The following is a 21,685-nucleotide window of genomic DNA, read 5'->3' on the forward strand; positions in this document are numbered from 1 at the left end:
AAAAAGAAAGGTGAGGTTAAACTACACAGTTCTATTTCTTCAGGATAGAAATCCCCGCTGTGGGCTGGCACTGTCTCTGTCTCCATAACTTTACAGGATATTAATTGTTTTTAGCACCGTCAGCGGAATGGCCTCTGCTTGTTGAACCACATCCAGGAGTAAAGTCATCAGCCAAATTGCATTGGAGCTGAGGCTGAGCCACGGAGCAGGAAGATTGAAGGAACTTGTCTGAGAATCGTCTCAGACGATCTTTGAGCGGTGCAGTGAAAACAGGTAACCGAGCAGATAAATGGGGGGAAAGATTTGGTATCATGGAAATTTGCCGATGCAACAAGACAGGATTACTGCAAAAAGATGTGTTAGAGCTTAGAGATGTCTTTGACATTCATGTGACATGTATTACTGACGCTGATCTACAATGCTGATTACTATGCCTAGATATAATATACCACAAGATGAAGTGGAGAGGGCCATTTGGTGGCAGTCACCTACCAAGTGATTAGCTGGGAATAAGTTCAAGAGGTGCTGCAGGGTATAAACCTCCGTGCTAGCTTAAAGACCTGCAAGATATTTTCATTTAAATAGTCCGACCTTCTACATTGAAAGACGTATGACACCAAAAATGTTCTATTCAGCGAGGGCTCCAAGAATGTAGGTGGTTAATGTGGTATTCAGATACTTTACTGAAGTAAAAGTGCTATGATGGAAAACTGCTCCATTTATATTCTGTTTCTGCATCCCATTATATATTTCAGTAAAAGTGCAGTTAGAGCTACATGCGATACTGGTTTAGCAAATAAATACATTTTATTTTTTATTATTGGTGCATCAAAAGTGTTAAATAATCTCTTCAGATAGTGGTATTTAATGTTGTCATAGATTGTCAATATGACCTTTTACTTTTCCCCATGAGGTCTCAACTAAGTACATATATCACCAATAATGTAACTTGTTGAATAGAGCACAAGCAGCACAGGCACAAGCGGACTTCACACGCTATCAAGTGAAAAAAAGGCCTGGCAATAAAAAAAACAAGACCAAAAACAAACACTAGGAACACTTGGTAGAGACATAACACTCGGGGTAGGACCAAAGATAACCTGACATGGATGAGTGGGTAATTGGGACTTAAATACAGGTTGGGGTGATTGTAAACTAAACTCAGCTGTGGGGGGGGGAAGGAAAAAGGGTGAGAAACTAAACAAAGACAGGAAGTACAGCGGTTAAAAGAATAAAAACAGGAAGTCATTCTTTTCAGTCTCTTAGAGTCATCACAATATATATATATATATATATATATATATATATATGCAAAGGACAGAGGTAAGTGCTACTTTCAGTCCCCTATTTTTAGCTTTAGTAAACAGGGAAATGAAAGTAAGCATTCTCCAGATACAGATTTACTTGGTCCAAAAAGACACAAAGAGACACAATGAGCATTCGTATACAAAGATAGAATATAATAAACATTAGATCAAGTTAAAATAATGCAAAAATGGACAAACCCACGTGAAGTACTAGCACCATAATAAGATAAGATATGTTATGATAATATTATATTTTCCTGCATGGATGCCCGTAGAAGGCCAGATGTATTCCAATCGAAAAAGGAGGCTAAACAGATCAGTAACCCAGTGCAGATGCAATTCACATAAAATAATGCAGCTGCTTATTCCTTCCTTAAATACACTCAAGCTCTGAAAAGGCAGTAAGGGGCGACGAAGAGGGAGGCCACTGGTATTTAAGTGCAGTTTGCATTTCCATTGTAGGTTAGTGTGGAATGTTAAGTCAATTTCTGTTCACGACTGCTGCTTCCTTTCGTTCCTTTGAAACTGTTAAAAACTGGGAATCAGAAAAGCCTGGGCAATTCCGAAGATGCTGTCATCAGTCGCACACCATTTCAGGACCATGGACAGGGTCCTGCAGCTCTAACGGTCTCCAGCGTGAACCCTTCCAACACAACATATTGCATTCCAATCATTCTAACCACAAACGTAGTCACACGAGCCGGCCATCCGTCACCCAACCTGAATCGAAACCTTATTCTAACCTTGGGGCTAAAATTGATTCTCAACCCTTAAACAACCGTCAATGTGAAGGTCTAACGCTACAAAAGGGTCCTCACCAGTATAGAAGAGCACATACACGCATGCCCCAAAGCACACTTTCATAGTTAATTAATTAGGCATTATAAACAAATGCATCCTTGCGCATACCATAAATCCTGGATACTGGAAACACATAGAATACAATAATGAGGCATTCATTAAATAATCAAGTCGCTTGTGATGTTTGGTTTTCAGTTCCACCGTGATGACGGGGAGAGAGGGAGGGAGGGGTGAAGATCCATTTCTGTGTGAATGTGTGAATGGAGCCCCCTCCTCTAAAGAAGCCCTGCCACCCATAACATCCGACTCTCGACGTACCCTCGGATGAGTTCACCGGATGCGCTCTCGCCAGAAGAGGGCATTCGGATTCTGCCTGAAAAAAGTTGCGTTGACACGCGGACGTGATTAACCACGGCGTCATGCGCGCATTCCGAAAGATAGTGGCGGCGGGATCGAAAGCGGATTTAGACTCCAAGAGAAAAGATGGATTTTGGGATGTTTGATTGTTCCGCTTGACTCGTTTCACAGCAGGTTCGCAGAGACTTATAGCCGGTCGTTACTTTTACCCTCTGTGCGCCTTGCGCCGATCCGTCTTGAGCATCCTCGAGGGTAGATTCCAAGGGGCTCCACTTGGCTGAGGAATCTACGGGCGGCTTGACTCTTGGTGGAAAATAACATCTTGTTGTGTATTTTGTGCACCATGCAAAGCAATGCGCGAAGTTTTTCGCGACAGGCGTTTTGTGGAGTCTTCGTTTAAGACGGACACGGATCAATTGCACGCGGCTCCGTTATTGTCTACGCCTACTGCAGTGCTCCTTTTGGCTGGAACTTATAAAGAAAAACTGCGAAGACGTGGATAGGGAGTTTTGGAAACAGGATATTTCTTTTAATCTGGAGTTGGAGGTAAATTACATTCGCCCCGTTTCGGGTGCACTACTGCAGATGCAGAATCAAACCGGATAGCAAAAGCAGGTCCGTGAGAATAAAAAGGGAAGGTGCGCTTTGGAAGTCGGCGTCTGCGCGGAGAAACCGGGCTAGTGGATTAGGACCATACCTGTCTGTGGAGAGCGCGTCATGCGGACTCGAATGTCGCGCACAAGAAGCCATTAAAACCTGTAGGCTGGAGCTGACAGAGACGCGGACATGGGTGAGTTCTGTTTCGTTTTACCATATTTTACAGTTGATTATATATATATATATATATATTTATATATATATATATTATCCTGCTCTCTTCCTTTATCACGATGCACCACCACGGCGCATATGTCTTTTCCGATTGGAACCTGTGTTGAAATTTGCGAATCAAAAACCGGTCTTCTCATTTTCTAAATGCACTCTTGATACCCGTTTTTGTGCCTTTCGTGAAGTGGTTCGGGGAGATTGAAGGATGTGGCTGAAGCCAGTTAGTCGCAGAGCTGCAATCTCAGTTTTTTTTCCCCATCCATTTCTTGGCGGTATGGCTGAGTAGAGTCTGTACTTATATTTCTATTTTCTTCCACTAAAAGCCGTGCGCTCGAATATTTGGTTCAACAATCTCTAACGTTAGATGAGAAAATAAACCTGTGTGTCTAAATGAGAATGAGATCGACACCCCCCCCCCCCCCACACACACACACACACACACACACACTAGTTAGAGTCGCTGGCTCATTGGCGTGGACTGAAATACTAATCGAGGCACACGCTGGATGCAAGTCAACTTTCTAAAGCTTGGCCCTGCATCATTGATTTGGTCTTAAAGTGTGCGTTGTCCAGCTTCAGCCCGATGCTGACCCCTTCCCCGGAACTCTTAGGGCTGAAGGAACGGGAACAGTGAAGGTTTTTCTTGTACTTGGCGGACTGATTCTCCCGAGAGGGACACGCCACAATCCAGCAGAAAACTGCATGTCGATCCATCAATATACTCTGCGTCTGTGCGTGCATGTGCGTGCGTGTACACTCCACTCTTACAGCAAGGCATCTGGTTGTTTCCCTCTTTGCAAGTGTGCACGATGTTTTCCCATTATATTTGCAATTCGTTATAATGGGAATTAATCATTGTTTGCAACGTCCTCTGTTATTTACGTACCCCCCCCCCCCCCCAACCCCTCTGTCTCCGTCTTGGTATTTTGGTCTCTGTCATAGTAATTCAATGCCTTTTCTCAAGAAAAAAACAACACCAAAATCAAATCAGTCAAGCTTCTTCTTCATCCTTTTTATTAGTTTTGGTCTGATCTCAGTGTCTGGGGTTGCCCTAACTGGTGTACAGATGGCCAAGTTCACTGGTGGTGCTCTGCCATTAATTGCCAGGCCGCATGATGTATTGACCTACGGAGGGTTACTGCACCACATCAATATAAGCTACAACAGCGCAGAAAAGCTATACAGTGAGGGCCGGTGGGAGCATAGCCTTAATTTATGTGTGCTGCAAAGCAACCATATATTCCTAATCATCGAGGACTAGTTCATGGGCCGGTTCTAGTTCTTTCATTCAATACTATGTCAGTATGTCAGAATTGCCGTGCAGAGGTTTTGACTCGGAACACCAGGTGCACAGACCAGCCCCGAAAAACACAACTTTTGTCGGCTGCGTGCCTTCATGTTGTTGCCCACAATTATATCATGATTATGCTTTGGCGTAATCTCTGTCATCCGCGAGTGTAGCTGACTGTTATGCTCTTCATTAGCAGCATGCAATGCACTTATGTTTCATGAGCCATGTCGTTAGAGATCTGCCTTGCAGGAGTACAGTATGGTAGAGAGTATATTAAAAAATAAAACAATAAAAAAACACCACAGCCAGTGCTGTGCAAAATTTCAGGAGAAAATCAAAGGCTTGAATAACGCCCCACATTACATTACATGTCATTTAGCTGACACTTTTATCCAAAGCGACTTACATAGCATAATACAAAATGAAACAGGTGCATTGGTGCATTCTTTGCATTGGTGCAACAGTGGATTGTCCCGCGAGTTCACTGTACTCCGTGTTAGGGGAAGCAGATGACCTTCGGCTGGCCCTCTAGCATTCAACAGGTAGCATTGTTTAAATGCCATGCTGGAGCAGGTGAGGGGGAGGAGGTCAACAGGCCTTTTGAGGGAGATATGGGGGATTTTGTTATATACATTTTCTTATTAAAAAACAAACAAATCAATTGCCTGTAAGGGATCAATAATTTATAACCTGCTTCATACATGCTTATCCTGTTCAGGTTAGTGGCAGATGAATGTATGAGCTACATGCTGACACACTCTGGATAGGTTGGCCCGCATGTGTAATCTAATGTAATGTAATCTAATTGTCAGCTGTGTCAGGCAATGGCAGAGAGATACCAAACATTTATAGGAGGAGGTATTTTACAATTGTTACCGTAACCATAAAACAGCCTTCCAAGATGTGTCGAGTTAACCTTCCAAATATCTAATCTGATCATTCCAAAGACAGTGGCACATGGAGGAGAGAAGGTCCTCTGGCAAATGTAATGTTGGTGGATCCTTAGAGGTGTCCCTCAACAAGACATCTAACACCTATTGCGCCTCACGGCACCCCGCTGCTCCCAAATGTGTGGGATGGATTGATTATTATTTAGATGAAAAACTTCACAAACGTAAATCCAGGGCAATGCCAATTAATCTACTCTGTTTGATGTTTTGATAGCTCTTTTTTTGCCGGGGCTGTGCAGCCCAGTTAAGAACACAATCCCATCACTGTGGATAAATAGGGTCCAGAAGCACAACTTTTGTACGGACGTACGTAGATTTATTTTAAGCCCTAAACAGGAGGAAATCATTCTGCCTGGTTATTATTTATTTACCTGCAGGCTTATTTATTAATGTTGAGTACCAATTCGATTTTCATATTTTCCAATTGAGTTTACTCAAGATTGCTAGTATGCAATTACAGACGGGCGGATTGGGAGCTGTTTTTGTGCTACAATAGGCCAGTGAAATGCCAACATGTAAAAAATTGTCCTTGTTTCAAATATTATGTTCCATTTTGTATGTGGCCAAAGGTGAACATATAAGAACTCAGTTCTGACCTAGGAGGCCGCAGTTTGTGTCGCATGTGAAAAGAGAAGTCAATGTTGAGTTATCTGTCTTCCACACTTAGGCAAAGCCACTTCCATTTTTTTTTTCAAATCCAAACAACAATCATTTCTAAAACCGAACTAAATAGTTTGAAACCAAGATGGCAAAAACCAGAGTGTTCGTGACTACTTGTCCACTTCTATGGAAGTCTATGGTTCCAACTAACACAGCCTGTATCCACCACTGGAGTCCATGCATCGTATTCTCCTCCAATCCCAAGCATGCATGCTGTCCAGTCCAAGGCCTAGTTTCTGTTTCTTGAACTAGAAACTTGAACTCCTAAACATTATTTGGATATACACTTATACATTAGTGTTAACAGTTCAATAAATACCTAAACATTGAAAAAATATACTTTTATTGTTATGCTTCCTTAAATAAAACAAAATACCTTTTAAAAGCCTGTGAATTTGGGAATAGAGTGCTGATATTGCAACCTATTTTTTCTCTTTAACATCATTATATTATTTGAATAGCTCCATCCAAATCACTTTACAACATCTTGGTGGGCAGGGATTTGATATTCATGGAAAAGTGATTACAAACATTTTTATTAAAGGAATGAGAAAAACTCTTGCTGATAAACTGAGCTCAGCTGGCGGACATGCCATTACACCTGAAACAGGAATAAACACACAATAGGGCTCAGATTATAGCCATTTAAATAATATAACATCTTAGATAAGGTGAGATGGTTCAATTTACTTTAATATCAGAGTGGGGGAAAAATCCTTGATATACGATGTGATCGCCAACCTCCAAAAGCAGAGATTGTACTAATAAAAATGTTTCAAAAAGTTTGGCAGGTATAGCATTGTGATGTGTTTTCAAAGTAACTGTAATTAAAGGGGCCTACTGCAGTGGACCCAAAGCAGAGTTCAGATTGGGCGAGTTGCTTTCTCCACTGCAGCACAGTGAAGGATGAAGGTTGATTGGTCATATGTGGGTAGTGCACAGTATTCATGACAGCACTCCCTGCAATGCTTTTCCATATTCTACCATAATCAGTGCTGCAAATACAAGGCAGACACACCAGGACACACCACTTCCCAAACACGGTTGAAATGGGCCTTACTTGGCAGCCTTGCTATCATCTCAAAGATAATTGGAGCCTAATAGGATGGCTTCGGCTGGTAAGGGGACGTCCTTCCCCGCGTGTTCGGCTCCTGTCCAGCTTCTATGTGTAGTCAAGGCTGAGGCTGGTAGCCGCTTTGTCAATGACAGGCAGCAGATAGCAAGAAGCCACTTGTGTGCACTCAAAGTGCACCAGTTAGCGAGTCTGTTTGCCAAGTTATTAAGCTACATTTGGTTTTATTTTAGGTCAGCAGTAAAGTGCACTTACTGTCTCCGTGTGTGTTTTGTTAGAGAGGCAGGAAGCAGCTTTCTTCCGTGCTGAGGGCAGAGGGCCGTTTGCTACATAACTAAGCATTATGCACATACCTTGACTTAAACTTAAGCTGAGACTCGTCCATTCGCATCGTACCTAGATAAACTACAGCAGGTGACGAGAAGAAATTGAGAATTATGGACCCAAGTGCTTGTCCAGGTGGGATCTGATCAAAACAAGAAATGAAGGTGTTTGAAGGGTAAAACGGAGATCAGCAAGGGAACTGAAAGTGCTGTGGAGATTCAAACATGACATTACAGCAACGGCCCAGATGCCTTCCTAGTTCAAGGACTTGAACACATTTTCAAAAAAGACAGAGAGCAGAACAAGGACAAAATGATTCATTCGACTAGGTCCTGCATAAAAAGTGTAGTGGGGAGTTGTGCATCAAGTTAGATGTAAGGGAGACACAAACCCCCGGAGTGACAGCTCAAAGGGTGACTTGTGCGCCTTTTTTAATAAGATTAGAAGAGTAGTAGGGATGGAGATGGCTTACAGTGGCATTAGCGCAGGGGGCACTCATTAAACTGTGAACATTGTCAGACAGGGGGAGGGGTGCACTTTTGAGGGAGGCTCAATCTGAAAGATTTGGCGGTGTCATTGGTAATAAAGCAAGCAAGCCTAATAATGCACATGGGAATTAAAAGCAACAGGGGTCCCTTTCCGAGCCTCCTGGGACTCACGGCAACATTTAGAAAAAATTCATTCATGTTTAAAAGACCACACATTCCCCAGTCATAGCTTCAAATGCATTATTACACGTGGGCATTGTTCTATTTTGGCATTTGTCTGCTGTTTCTACCTTTGTTTGCCTTTGTGGCACAGAGTTGTTGGAAAATAAGTTGAAACTACAATCACATACCTGTAAAAACACAAAGAAATTCAGTTGCACTCAGATATACTGATTCTTGTGATTGCTGTCTTCATCCCTGGAACGTTCATGCAGGCAAATACATTTACAGTTGTTGGAATCCAAGATGAAGAATAGCGATTGTTGTATCTGCTGGTTTAATCAATAGCCAGCACAAATGATCTGTATACTTCCATAGCTCCCTCCATTCGTAAGAAATGATGAAAGGTTCCTCTGAAAAACAAACAGTAAGTGTGTCTCTCCCCCTCAGTCACACTCTCAGTCAATATCCATATGGGATCAGCAGATGCTTGGCAAGACGCTGAATGGCTATGTTAGCTAGCATATGCTCCATGATGCCTCTCAGCCACTTTATGTCAGGGAATTATTTCTGACAAATCCTGCAAAGATTAGGGAAATCTCTAGACAAAACCAAACAACGCTTATTACCTCAACTGTTATTCCATGTTTTTAGCTCAACCTAAATGCACCATATTCACTTTTGTGATAAATTCATCATGCGGCATGCAAACACATCATACATTTGTAATTAAAGTGTGCACCTCTTCGATTGTATTCATCTTCTATCACTGTGATAGTGGTAATAAGGTCCACACTTGATGATATCGCCTTGGGAAACACACATAAGTAGTGAATTCCTCCATACCACTCCCTCAAGGGGAAATCAATGTATCTTAATGACACATCATTAGTGGCTCTATAAAGGGGAACGATTTTAATGGAAACAACTCTACCTCACCTGAGTGAGGAGTGATGTCATAGAGAGCTACTAGTACCACACACACAAAAATATACATACTGACCTGACAAGTTCTTCTTTCCATGACTTTTGTGGACATTACGTAATTATAAGCTTAAACAGCTACATTTTTTCCCATACCTAACAACACCATAACTTGCATCAGAAAATTATATTACCTACCTTACAGTAAAGCAATTCATCCCCAAACGCTGGATGAGTCCTGACAGTCTTATCAGATCAATATTACCACAAGAGAGGTTACACGTGCCTACATGCACACACGCAGTTAAGAAAACTAAGTTACATCATGAAGAAGTAGTAGTTCTCCACCAGACACATTTTAGCATTTTGTTCTGCAGCACAGATGAGTTGTGTAATTCCATAGGGTTTATAATGATTTTTTAGTCTGATCCACTGGGAAGGAGAATCGATGATTCATGCTGAACCTGTACTGCTTTTGTTTTGGTTGTAGATGAAATGGCTGGAGTTTTGAATTGAAAGCGCCTCCGGGACTATATGCACAACCACCAGCTCTTGAATGTTAATGTGCTTTTTACACACTGCCTTTCAGAACTTATCTGCCATGGCCATTGGTGCAATGATGATTTATGGGATGACTAAATACAAACACAGATAAAGATACAACTGAGCAAAATGCAAGTTATCTTTGATGTCAGTCGGTGACATGTCAGTCAAGCATGGTCAAATTGCTATGTCACATTTTAGGTAAGGCCTTCACACAATATTCTAAAATACTTTGTTGATCAATAGAACCAACATGAATTAGAATAAAACAGCTACTGCTTTTAAATAGAAAACCTACATTAATGCAAATTTAAAAATCACGTCTAAACAGTTTTAAGTCACACTACGATCCTGATAATGATCAGGGTCATAATTAGAAACATCTCAGAAACCCTCAGTGTCCAAACAAGTCATGCTGTAGGCCTTTGTCTTGTTAAAATGAATATTTCCACCGTCATGTGGAACAAATTGGAAACAGACAAGCTGCTGTCAATTCCGACTACCGCTAGTCTTCTGACCATAAGATTCACCACTAGAGCTGACCATAATAAAGATTCCATTCTAATTGATTGCTAAAAGTAAAATTCTGTCCTGAAAATATAAAAACAATTGTGAAAAATAAGCACAACGTGCAGAATCTTACTTCCTTTCACCTCCTCATGAATAAATTAAATTATTCAAATGGCATGGAAGCCTTTGGGGTGTGTAAGTCACATCATTGAGTCATAAGATTTTCCAGATTTTAATTTCACACCAAAAAATAAGCTCTTGAGATGCACCTTGGTTAATAAGGATTCCAATTCCATTTGTATATACTGAAGCTAAGTGTTCGTCTTAATTAAATACAACTTCCTTTGCCCCAATCCTTATTGAAGTTGCACTGTGAAGTGTTGTAAAAATATCTATAGCAGGTAGATGGAAGGCATCATGATTCATGAATCACAAAAAAAAGACATTCTACTCCAGTTTTTCCCCTACCGTGTATTGGAGGGGGGGACCGGACGAACCAACATCCCCCCCAAGAAAGTCTGTTTTCACTGACGCGTGCACAAACACACAGGTGAACACACTCCCAACAGCGAACAGAGAGAAAAATGCCACTGTCTGTCCGAACCCCTGAGTCGACTTGACAAAACTGGTGTATTACCAAAAAAAAACAAATGCATTATTAGTAAGACATATTCAACAAAAGCTAATCGTCATCATAGTTTTCAGATGTATGTGCATAGTGTGAAAAGGTCTTTAAGTGTTACTGCAATCTGCTCATCTGCTTAACTTTTTTTCTCCTCTGCCCCATTTTCCTCTCCCTCTTCCCCTACCTATAGGCTCTGCTTTGCGGCGGCGCTGGCTAGTAGTCCAACTCCTAATGCAGGTGTGGCTGGCGGCAAATCCATCTGTGAGCGAGCGCCCATGCCCCAAGAGCTGTCGGTGTGATGGAAAAATTGTCTATTGTGAGTCTAGCGCCTTTCGCGATGTCCCCAAGAACCTCTCAGGAGGCTGTGAAGGCCTATCTTTACGGTACAACAGCCTCGCTAGTCTTCATGTAGGGCAGTTCCAAGGCCTCAGCCACCTCATCTGGCTCTACTTGGACCATAATTACATTGCCTCTGTGGATGGAATGGCCTTTCAAGGGGTTCGCAGGCTCAAAGAGCTGATATTGAGTTCCAACAAAATCACGTACCTACACAACACCACATTCCACCCTGTCCCCAATTTGCGTAACCTGGACCTGTCGTACAACAAGCTGCAAGCCTTGCAGCCTGGTCAGTTCCAAGGCCTACGGAAGCTTCTCAGCCTTCACATACGCTCAAATTCTCTAAAAACCATCCCAGTGCGTCTGTTCCAAGATTGCAGAAATCTTGAGTTCCTGGATTTTGGTTACAACCGCTTGCGCAGCATCTCTCGGAATGCATTTTCCGGCCTAGTCAAGTTGACTGAGCTGCATTTAGAGCATAACCAGTTCTCAAAGATCAATTTCTCCCACTTCCCTCGCCTCTACAATCTGCGGGCACTTTACTTGCAGTGGAATCGAATTCGCTCAATGAACCAGGGTCTAACCTGGATCTGGGCCTCCATCCAGAAACTGGATCTTTCTGGAAATGACCTGATGGAAGTTGATGCAGTTGTTTACCAATGCTTACCTAACCTTCAGACCCTCAATCTAGACTCCAACAAGCTGACCAATGTTTCCCAGGAGGTGGTTGATGCGTGGACCTCTTTGACTACAATAAGCTTCGCTGGGAATGTATGGGACTGTGGCCCTGCCATCTGTCCTCTGGTGGCCTGGCTGAGAAACTTCAGAGGGGCAAAGGAGACCACAATGATCTGCGCCTCCCCAAAGAAAGCCCAGGGCGAAAAAGTAATGGATGCTGTTGAAGCTTTTGGTGTCTGTCACTCAAATCAAGCGACAACGCTCACTGTGAGTATCCCTCCAACCCTCGCCAGAGTCCCCGTGCAGACTGAACGCCGGCCAGCCATCCTGGCTCTACCTACTGGTTCTGGAAAAAGAGGTGAGGGATCTATAAGGGGTCCCACATCTTCAGCTGTTACCCCACCTGCGGCCCTTCCCCCAGACCAAGACCTGGAGCCTGTGACGTTCCACAAGATTGTGGCTGGAAGCGTTGCCCTTTTTCTATCAGTTGCGATGATCCTGTTGGTAATCTACGTGTCTTGGAAGCGCTATCCTAGCAGCGTCAAGCAGCTGCAGGAGCATTCGACTGCAGCTCGCAAACGCCGCAAGAAAGCGAGAGAGACGGAGCGCACTCTGAGCTCTCCACTTCAGGAGTACTATGTGGACTACAAGCCCACCAACTCTGAGGCCATGGATGTCCTTGTGAATGGGACCGGACCGTGCACCTATACCATCTCAGGCTCCCGAGAATGCGAGGTATGACCCACACCACCGCCACTCCTCCTAAACAAAACTCTGTCCACAGCGCTGCGACCAGAGGTAATTATTTACACTGCTCCGAAAGATGATTAATCTGCCACTCGATTACTTAGCCTTACCGAGCAGGTTAGGTAAACCTTTCCGAAGCGGTTTAGCATCACTTTGCGTGTAATAAGAAATCAGATCTTTTTGCGGGGTTGTTTGTATATTTGCTTGAAACCTAATCTCTGCTGAGTTGATTGTGCTGCAAAACAAAAATGTAGACATACAGATAAACAAGTCCAATAGCATTTCCTATTATGCATCATTTTGGGCCATTGCAATGCTGTTTGTGATTACACATTCTTGCTTGTTGAGGTTGGTTTTGTTTTTGCTTTGGTATCAAAGGCTTTGTGTGTTTGCTCTATTACTGTTTAATCTTTGATGAGCAGTAGTTTGGAGGGACAATAGCTAAAAGTTGTTAGATTCACCTCTGTACTAGACGTGAAGGAAAACGGCAATTCTTGTCACTGAACAGAGCTTCCAACAGCTAATGACATAACATTTTTCTGAACATAGCTATGGCTTAAGACAGTTGGAAAATACATAACACCCATAGTCCCCCAACAGGACATTATTTTTCTAAGATGTTCTTCATTTTCACTCTGACTTCCTGGAAATGCCTTAATTGATTAGTCACTCAAGCTGAAATGCACACTATCGCTGGCCCTCCAGACTTTAGTTTACACAGGGGTAGAAAAAAAATACACACATACACACACACACACAACAAGTAGTGTTTCATAGTCCCAAAAGGAGTGGGATTCCTTTGAAATGTTTTGTACCCTAGCAAGTGAACTTCTTCAAAACATGAAGAACTGTGGAAATACTATTTTTCTCCTTTTGCTTTTAGCTGCTACACTCTTGTGTACCTGACATACTGTACTATTCTTGGTTAAACATTTTATTCTTCTGCTGAGATTATCCAGGTTTTCGAAACTATATTCATCCAAATATCCCAGAGGAATTTATTCATCATACATTTTATAACCAGAACACTAGCATCAGAAAGCAAAGGAAGGTGCCCACCCACATAATTAGGTAGCCCACCATCAGAAGTTGCAACCCAAGTGAAATAAGACATATTTTGGTTAGGCTTTCTACATTTTTACACATTACCTGCCCACTCATACTAAATCTAGTTCCAAGATCCTCTCAGCATTTCCATCGCATGGATTTCTGGCAGGCTGTCTCTAGAGGAATGGCTATGAATGCAAAGGTTTAAACAGCAATCGGCGGAGGAGGAATCTATCCCTTAAATTACTTTCTACAAATACAGATACTGTTACTGAGAGTATGGCTTCCCTGGAGGCAGTTGGCCTGGTAACATGTTATACTTGCAGTACTGTGAAGAGGAACCACCAATCACAGTTGCCATTTTGTTTCTATTTGCTGTGCCCTCTCCTATGTATGCTGTATTTTAGTGCATCATTTCAGCTTATGGTGCTGCTTTTGGTTTGATTTCCTTCTCATTTTAAATGGAACACTGATGTTAGATGGATGGAAGAGGGGAAAAAACAATGCTGCACTTAATTATCTTTGGCTTTGGTCAATGCTGTACAAGAAACCATTGATTTGAATTATGCGCTTATGACACACCTTCGGTGACTTCAACTCACTCAGCAGGATGCTGCCATGGAAATAAAATGTGTGTAAGGTTTCCAGATCAAAACATACACAGTACAATCTCACAATGTTGAATGAATAGAGGCTATGTGTAGAAAATAGCATAATTAATCATGAGAACATCACAAATGTCTCAAAACTAAGTATTCACTTTCTTAAAAATGAAGGTTCACAGAAAGTATATTTTTAAATATAATTATTACTAATTATTAATTAATTAATTACTAATCAAAAATTGTAGGATTAAGATTTAATTTTGATATTTGTTAGATGAATATAGTCGTAATTAATACATACTGTATATCAAAACTGTAATCAATATCGACCCTTTGTTTTTCACTATTATCCCCACAATGTATTACCAGTGTTTGGTACCTGGTCCTGCCACCATTCATGTTACAATTGACGGTTGAACGATGCCTTTGGGATCTGAAGGAACCAGCTGCAATGGGAAGGAGGAAATAGTGTCATCCTAGGTGAAGGCAAACAAAAGAAGTAAATTGGTAGCCTTCATCTCTGTCACAAGGGATAAAATGGCTGATTGTCATTCCCAACATTCATTTTCATTCCCGATGCCCCAATGGATTGGAATATTTTCACACTTATTTTGCTTATAAAGTTTAGTAAGTTGGTGCAAAACAGTAGCGATAAAGTAATTAAATGGAAATCATTAAGAGGAGAGTGAGTGAAGGTCTACACAAGTACAGTAAAAAATGAATTTTAATATACAGTATATTTGCTAACAAATCAGTTTCACATGTTATAAACCACACTTGAATCAAATAATCTCCACTGGTTTATTTAATTCTGATTTACTACATCCCTTGGCTTTGCCTCAGGATGGAATACGGCGCACACAAGTGATGTAAATCATTAACTGAACTATTTTCTTTTTACTCTATGAATATAGACACAAATAAAAAAAACTAATACAAGCATATATAAAGGAAAATTGAAGTACAATAGTAGCATGAGTTGCAATTGTGTGTGTGGCCCTTCCCCGCCTACTTTTCTACAAATTCTAATTAATTCAATACACGTGTAGGGGTTTTGTTACCGTCCATACTGTGCCATGTTGCCTTCTGGTCTTTTACAGCTACAGCCGCTATGCAAACGTTTAGAATCTTTGTGCAAACTGAAGCGAGGCAAGTGAAGACCCAGCTTCCTTTTCTCTCCCCGTGCTCTCCTCCATTTTGTGTCTTGAGATATATACTCGAGAATGCATTGCCCCTAGCCTTATCTGTCGCTCTGCCCCTAAAACGTTGTGGAGAGGGGACGGGACCTATCAGTCAGCGGACCCAAGTTCATCTCAGAATGTGCTCCGATCTTGTTCCTACATTGTGTTGCTCTTGTGTGGACATAAATCACTGTGTGAGAAGGGCCAGCACCTCACATCTCCGGCTGCGGCACGGGGCTTGTTCATCTCCTCTGAATGGGAATTGTTTTGTGTGTCACTCAAACCTTTTTTATGATTTGTATTTCGTGCTATCACTGTAACTCATCATAATTGTCCTTTATCAGTGACCAGGTCCTACCCTGACACGGATGCTTGGTCAGTAGCCTTTCTTGTGAATTGCCAATACTCATTTTCCTACCTCGTTCCAACCTTCCCAGAGTGTGGATTATTTGTATCACTTCATCCCCATCTTGGTTTGATCTTTTTCCTTTCTAGCGGTGCCCTTGTGGCCCGTGTATTTGAGCTGAACTTGAGGCTGTGCCACTCACGTCTCCTTTTCATGTATCAGAGCATCTCTTTTCCATTCAATGCATTTTTTCCTTTTTCCATCTTTGGATCCCACTGCAAGTTAACACTTGCCGCCCTTTTTGTAAAATTAGTCCTTTCTTCTTGCTCACGTTTTCTATTATCTCGCTCAACGTGTCTCGCAACTCATGTCATCATCTGTGGATCTCCACCAAGGTGAGGCAAGGCAAAAGTATTTGCACTCAAAGTGCTTCATGTAAAACCATCAAAACAATTAAAACCTTTTAAACATCAGGCAAAAACATTTAAATTAAAAAAATAAAGATATTAATACAAACTAGCTTCAAATAGAATACAAGTTGTGGTGCAGTTTATGAAATAGGGTTTAATGAATCCACTTCATCCTTCCATGCTCCAATTAAAAGCAGCAGCAAACAGAAGAGTTTTAAACCTTGACATTTGGAGCAGAATCACTGAGTGCAGCTTCTCCAAGTCTGGTTCTGACTCTGGGATCAGGAAGGAGACCCGTCCCAGACAACCTGAGGGGTTTGGATGGTTTGTACGGTAGCAGGTACCACTACCCAGCTGGATCTGCTCATTGGTTGAATCATGCCCCCTTTGGTGGTCTGATACTCGGTGACGGAGTGGCCAAAATCTTCCTTTTGGTAATTATGTTGGTGCTCAGCTGGTTCTGACTTCTACCCTAGAGTTCTATACCAAATTGACTCTGTAATGTATTGCTGACCTTTTCAAAAGTACAATCTCATCCACTTGGTATGATGTCAAACTGCATATAGCTGTCTTTGAATTAAATCACGTTGTGCAAATTTTTTCTAAAATTCTGACATCTGATGTAGAAATCAAGACCTTTTGCTACCTGCTCCTCCTAAATATATTGTCCTTTTTAGCAGTTTAGTCAAATCTTAAAATGCGGAGGCTTTTCTTCTTGAAGCAAATGTAACCTGCTAAAAGAAAGAATGAAATTACTCAAATCTTTTCACGTACCCGGTAACGTAACAAGTACTATCTGGAATTCATAGAACCCTAAAATAAATGCTAGATGAAACACTGGTATCTGTTGTGTTTAAACAAATTGTGGTTTGAAACAATTGGTTGACAGAAAATGTATTAACTACAAAACTACTTTTCACGAGCAAACACGCTGAATGATAAGCGTGATAATGCTTGGACACCTGCTGATTCCATGCTGGCAAAGCGTCTCGACAACGTTACCTTGCATGGCACTGGGTAACTAAACCATCTGCTGTAAGGTTGCACACAATGAAGGTGTTATGTAAAAAAACACTACTTGAAACCAAAAATATATTCCCTTTATGATTAAAACAAAGACTAAAATACATGTAAAGTGAAAATGAAAATGCGGCAAACCGCCCACCCCAAAACACCTTCAGATGACTTTTCTCATTCCTTGTACATTGAGATCACAGCAATTATTCCTAAGTACACCAAGGTTGCTTATCAGAAAAAAATAAACCGGTCATTGTGCATTGTTCACCCTGGAACCAACCTCAAATTGAGGCGTATACATATACTTATAAACTCTGATTGCTAACTCGATTTATATCCACTTTGAAGATTCTTTCCCCTCTGTATTTTCTGGCGGATTGGTTAAACAGTTATGATATGAGAAAGCATTGTGTGGGGTTTGTTGGATGCCTTCAATAGCATGCTTTCCTACTGGAATGTGGTGCTTCCGTGTCGGTCAAAAGCTGTGATGTAAGACTCTGAAATTAAAATATGCACACACAGTTATGCATGAATGTAAAAACGTTCACCATGCTGCTACTAACTCGACCTGTGTCGCTGCACAGTTGGAGCTGTTTCTGCAGGTATGAGGCATTTCCTTCTCCCTGCCGCTCTCCCTTCTTTCCACGGTGCAAGGTCATGGTGTCAGGTTGTTAATTGCTCCAACAAAAAAAAAAAAAAATCAACACAAACACCGGGAGGAGAGCCAAAGGCAAGCGAGCTATCTGTAATTCAGTGGGGAGGCTGAACTCCTGAATGCTAGTGTCTTCAGTCGACAATTAGCCGTGTGGGAGACTTCAAACATGCACTGCGCTTGAAAGAACATCTCTCTCATCCTTTTAATCCTGTCTGTTTCACACCCTGGTTCCACGCTGCTGCCTTCTGCACCGGCGTTTGATCCATCCTTAATGAGGGTGTTAGATCACCAATACGGCAATTACACTACCTTGGAAAAGAGGAATGACTCTTTTCTTTTTGCCCCAGTTTCCACCGTGCAACCATTAATGTCGAGCGTGGCGACGCGCTGCCTCTGTCTCGCTTTCACACAGGTGTTTGGCTGTTTTAACCGCCACAGAAGTTGTGCAGCACGGACACGGACATCTGGCTGCTGGTGGGAGCTTGCCCACCTGTATGATATGATAGAATGGTAAGGGAAACACTCTACTTGTTGTCAGCAAACATGAGAGATTAAAGCTGCAACTTAAAATGAGCTTTCTATATTATATTCTAACGTGAGAAGGATAATCACAAAAAATAAGTCAAGTCCCTCTGCGTCGTCTTCATATTAATTTCTGTGCAAGCAGGGATTGACAGCTACGTTATACAGTCTGTTTGCCTCTGATTGTTTTTCTTTTCCTTTGAGAGGAAAGACAGGAAAGTTGGAATCTGATAGATGATAAAGATGATGTTTTAGTAAAAAGCGCCTTTGCAGTTGCACTTGAGATTTTAGCATATTTCTATAAGAATAGGAATATTCATACTTGCATTTCACTTTGTAGGTTGCTTGTTTGTAATTTGAATTTCTGGGTAGCTGTGTTGAATCAAGGGAGACAAGGGTAGACATTGGTGTGGATCCAGGGCAATGGAGCACTCATTTTCCAGCATGCCTTATCATCACAACGTTCAAATATTGTGTATCAGTTGACCATAAGGAAGGATACGTCACTAGACATGCAACTTCAGCTAAGTACCTGCAGCAGAGCATCTGTTTCCAAGCCTGAAGTGACATCAAATAAAGACGTAAAGATCGACAAATTCGTGCCTGTGATTAGCTCCTTAATTTATATTTTTCATATTTCATTTTTTTAGAGCACTTCTGCTGAAGATGTGCAGCCTTGTTCAGTCTTACTAGATGATGTGCTATTTAATCATTTGACAAAGAGTCAAGTATAATTAGCCTGTCATCCTTGCATAACGGTGCTGTCAGATGAAATTAAAGCTTTCTAAAGTCATTTTTTTATATTTCTATTTAATACTTTACACCGAGGGCAGTAAGAAACTTACTTACAATTCAACACTGCATCTTTCAAGGAAATAAACTCTCAATTCCTTACTTCTTGGAAAAGACGTCCTAATTAAACAACTCCGGCAATTATGGGAAGAGTTTGAAGTGAGAGGGTTGAGGCCTTTTTCTCTGTGGGTGGAAAGTACAAAAAGACTTCGTGACCGTGTTTCCATAGCATTTCTGTTATCTAGTTTGCTTTTCCTATAACTGAAGAACAAAGAGGGTTATCCTTCCACTGACATGTATGTCTTTTTGCAATAGAATCTTTATATTTCATAAACCACTCAAAGAGGAGAGAAATAAATCATTGGAATCCTTTTGTGGAAAAATTCTTTCACTTACTCACCGGAAAATCCCCTCGGGTCACTGATACAATGTGTCCTCGGCACACCCTCTCAGCTTTTTCCACTTAACTGATTACACTTCTTCGGGATGTGAGAATGTGCGGATCGGTTCATGGACTTCCGTGGGACCGTAACTGTAGATGTCAGGGTCAACAGCCTTAAATACAATAAACCTGCTTTGAGAAAAGAGATCTAATCTTAATGGTTTGCATGGTGGCATCAATGTCATCTGTGACTGGCTTTTTCAGTATGATACAGTAATATACAAACAGAAATAACATGTGGTTAGAAATCGGACTTTTTGATAAAAAGGTAACAGGTAATAATCTAATAGTGTACAAGTTGAATAGAAAATCACCCTACTTTTTTTCATGATAATAAATGTCTTGTTCAGTATTTGGTTGTACTCTTGTGTCGCTTCTCGTCGCCAAAAACCAGATGTTGATGGACAACAAAGGAAAAATAGGGACTAATTCCGCTTTTTATACACTCTGTTGTTTTTGGCTCACCGTACAACGTCCCCGCATCACTTGGGCTGGACACCTGGAAAAATTTTTCAATAATTCAGCGTAATTCTTATGGATTGTATTAAAAAAATGCATTCTTAAGACTATCTGTAACTGTATAAGTCTTAGGACGGTGTCCCCATGTGTGCATATTGGTACTGACAGCAGTCACGTCACCCCGTTCAGCAGATTCAACAGGCGGAAGAGACAGACAGGCTCTGGGTTGAAGTGGAGTCAAACATGTAGGCGAGTGAACCTGGCAGAGAAGTACGTACATTGGAGTGGTGGACAGGTGGACAGGAGAAAACAGCTAGAAAGCCAGCACAAATCAGGCAGTCATCCAGACTCGACAGTTAGATTGGCAGGCGTCTGTCCACGAAGACACAGTCCTTTGTCCGCAGACAGCTGTCCGTCATCTGATCGTTGATGGCTCAAAGCTTCTTTTTTTTAAGTACGATAATAAGGCCCAGCAGATTGGCATGTTTTTCCCTCAGTGGTCACATCAAAACTACTATGCGCCAGCAATGCTGTGTGTGTGTTTCATAATTAAAGGGCACTTTTGATCAACGTTGTGTCAAACTGTGGGTTAATTATGCCACTTTGATTGGTAAACAATATAAAATGGAACAATTATAGTATAAATGCATTATCTGCGAGACTATTTCAACAACCCTGTGGAACAGACTCTTCAACACAAGCCCAGATGAGCACATCGTTTCCTGTCAACACTAGAGACATTTAAGTTGTTATTGTAAAGCTGAGTCAATTAGTAGATAATTGACTAGAGTTGATAGACAGAAATGTAATCAACAGCAATGAATGTGAAAGCAAAAGGCATATCATTAGGTTTTTAACTGTTGGGTGGGACCGTGCAACCATTTCTATGGTTTCAGTAATGTCTGACAATCATGTGTAGGCTTTATACATATTTATGTACACTATATATTTTGTTTTTCGTATAAGCGCCTGTATGCTGGCGAGGTGGCCGCTCCCTAACATTTCTACACGTTACACCAGTCCGACACGAGTCGTAGAGAGGCCAAGCAATCAGACGGCGTATTCCCCGACTGTGATGTGCTGCCAGCCTTTTATGCTTGGTGTGTAAAGAACTCACATGGAGCGGTGCGGGTGAGCGAAATATATTGATGTTGAAAATCGAAGCAACCTTTCGCGTGCCTTTCAAGTATGATCCTTCTCATGGCGCGTAGGTGTTGGACCTGCATGTGCACGCATCCTCTTCGCGCTCGCCTGCAAAAGCAAACTTCATCTCTCCCCGGCTAGGCTATTCTCGGTGTTCATTCCGACGTCTCCTATTGCTCTCAGCTATTTTTTTTTCTCGGCTGTGTGGAGCACATATTATTTTTAGTTAATTACCTGTCTCTGTCAACCTCCAGCGTCCCACGCTGTGGCCTCGCTGCATCGGCCCGGAGTTCAGGCTGTCTTCCACTGCGGGAAAATGCACACCTCCCATGATTGATGACTTCTATTCTCCCACAGCTTCACTTTAGTATTCCGGCCCCACATGTCCAAGCGGCGAGGAACATAATATAAACACTTGTCCTGCAGAATAAGTCCTAATGCATTTTTTTACACTTTTTTTTTG

The 21,685-nt window shown here is 41.7% G+C and overlaps 1 protein-coding gene across 1 annotated transcript in view; it reads left to right on the top strand.

Moving 5' to 3' along the window:
* Positions 1-2,424: 2,424 nt before the first annotated feature.
* Positions 2,425-21,685, top strand: part of LOC119226801 (leucine-rich repeat transmembrane neuronal protein 4) — an 85,952-nt gene continuing 66,691 nt past the window's right edge. The window contains exons 1-2 of the mRNA XM_037485093.2: positions 2,425-3,255; positions 11,030-12,591. Of these exons, the coding sequence (XP_037340990.2) occupies positions 3,252-3,255; positions 11,030-12,591 (1,566 nt within the window). The 5' untranslated portion in view covers positions 2,425-3,251. The remainder of the gene's footprint in view (positions 3,256-11,029; positions 12,592-21,685) is intronic.

Source organism: Pungitius pungitius, chromosome 18, assembly GCF_949316345.1.
Source record: "Pungitius pungitius chromosome 18, fPunPun2.1, whole genome shotgun sequence".
NCBI classification, from domain to species: Eukaryota; Metazoa; Chordata; class Actinopteri; order Perciformes; family Gasterosteidae; genus Pungitius; species Pungitius pungitius.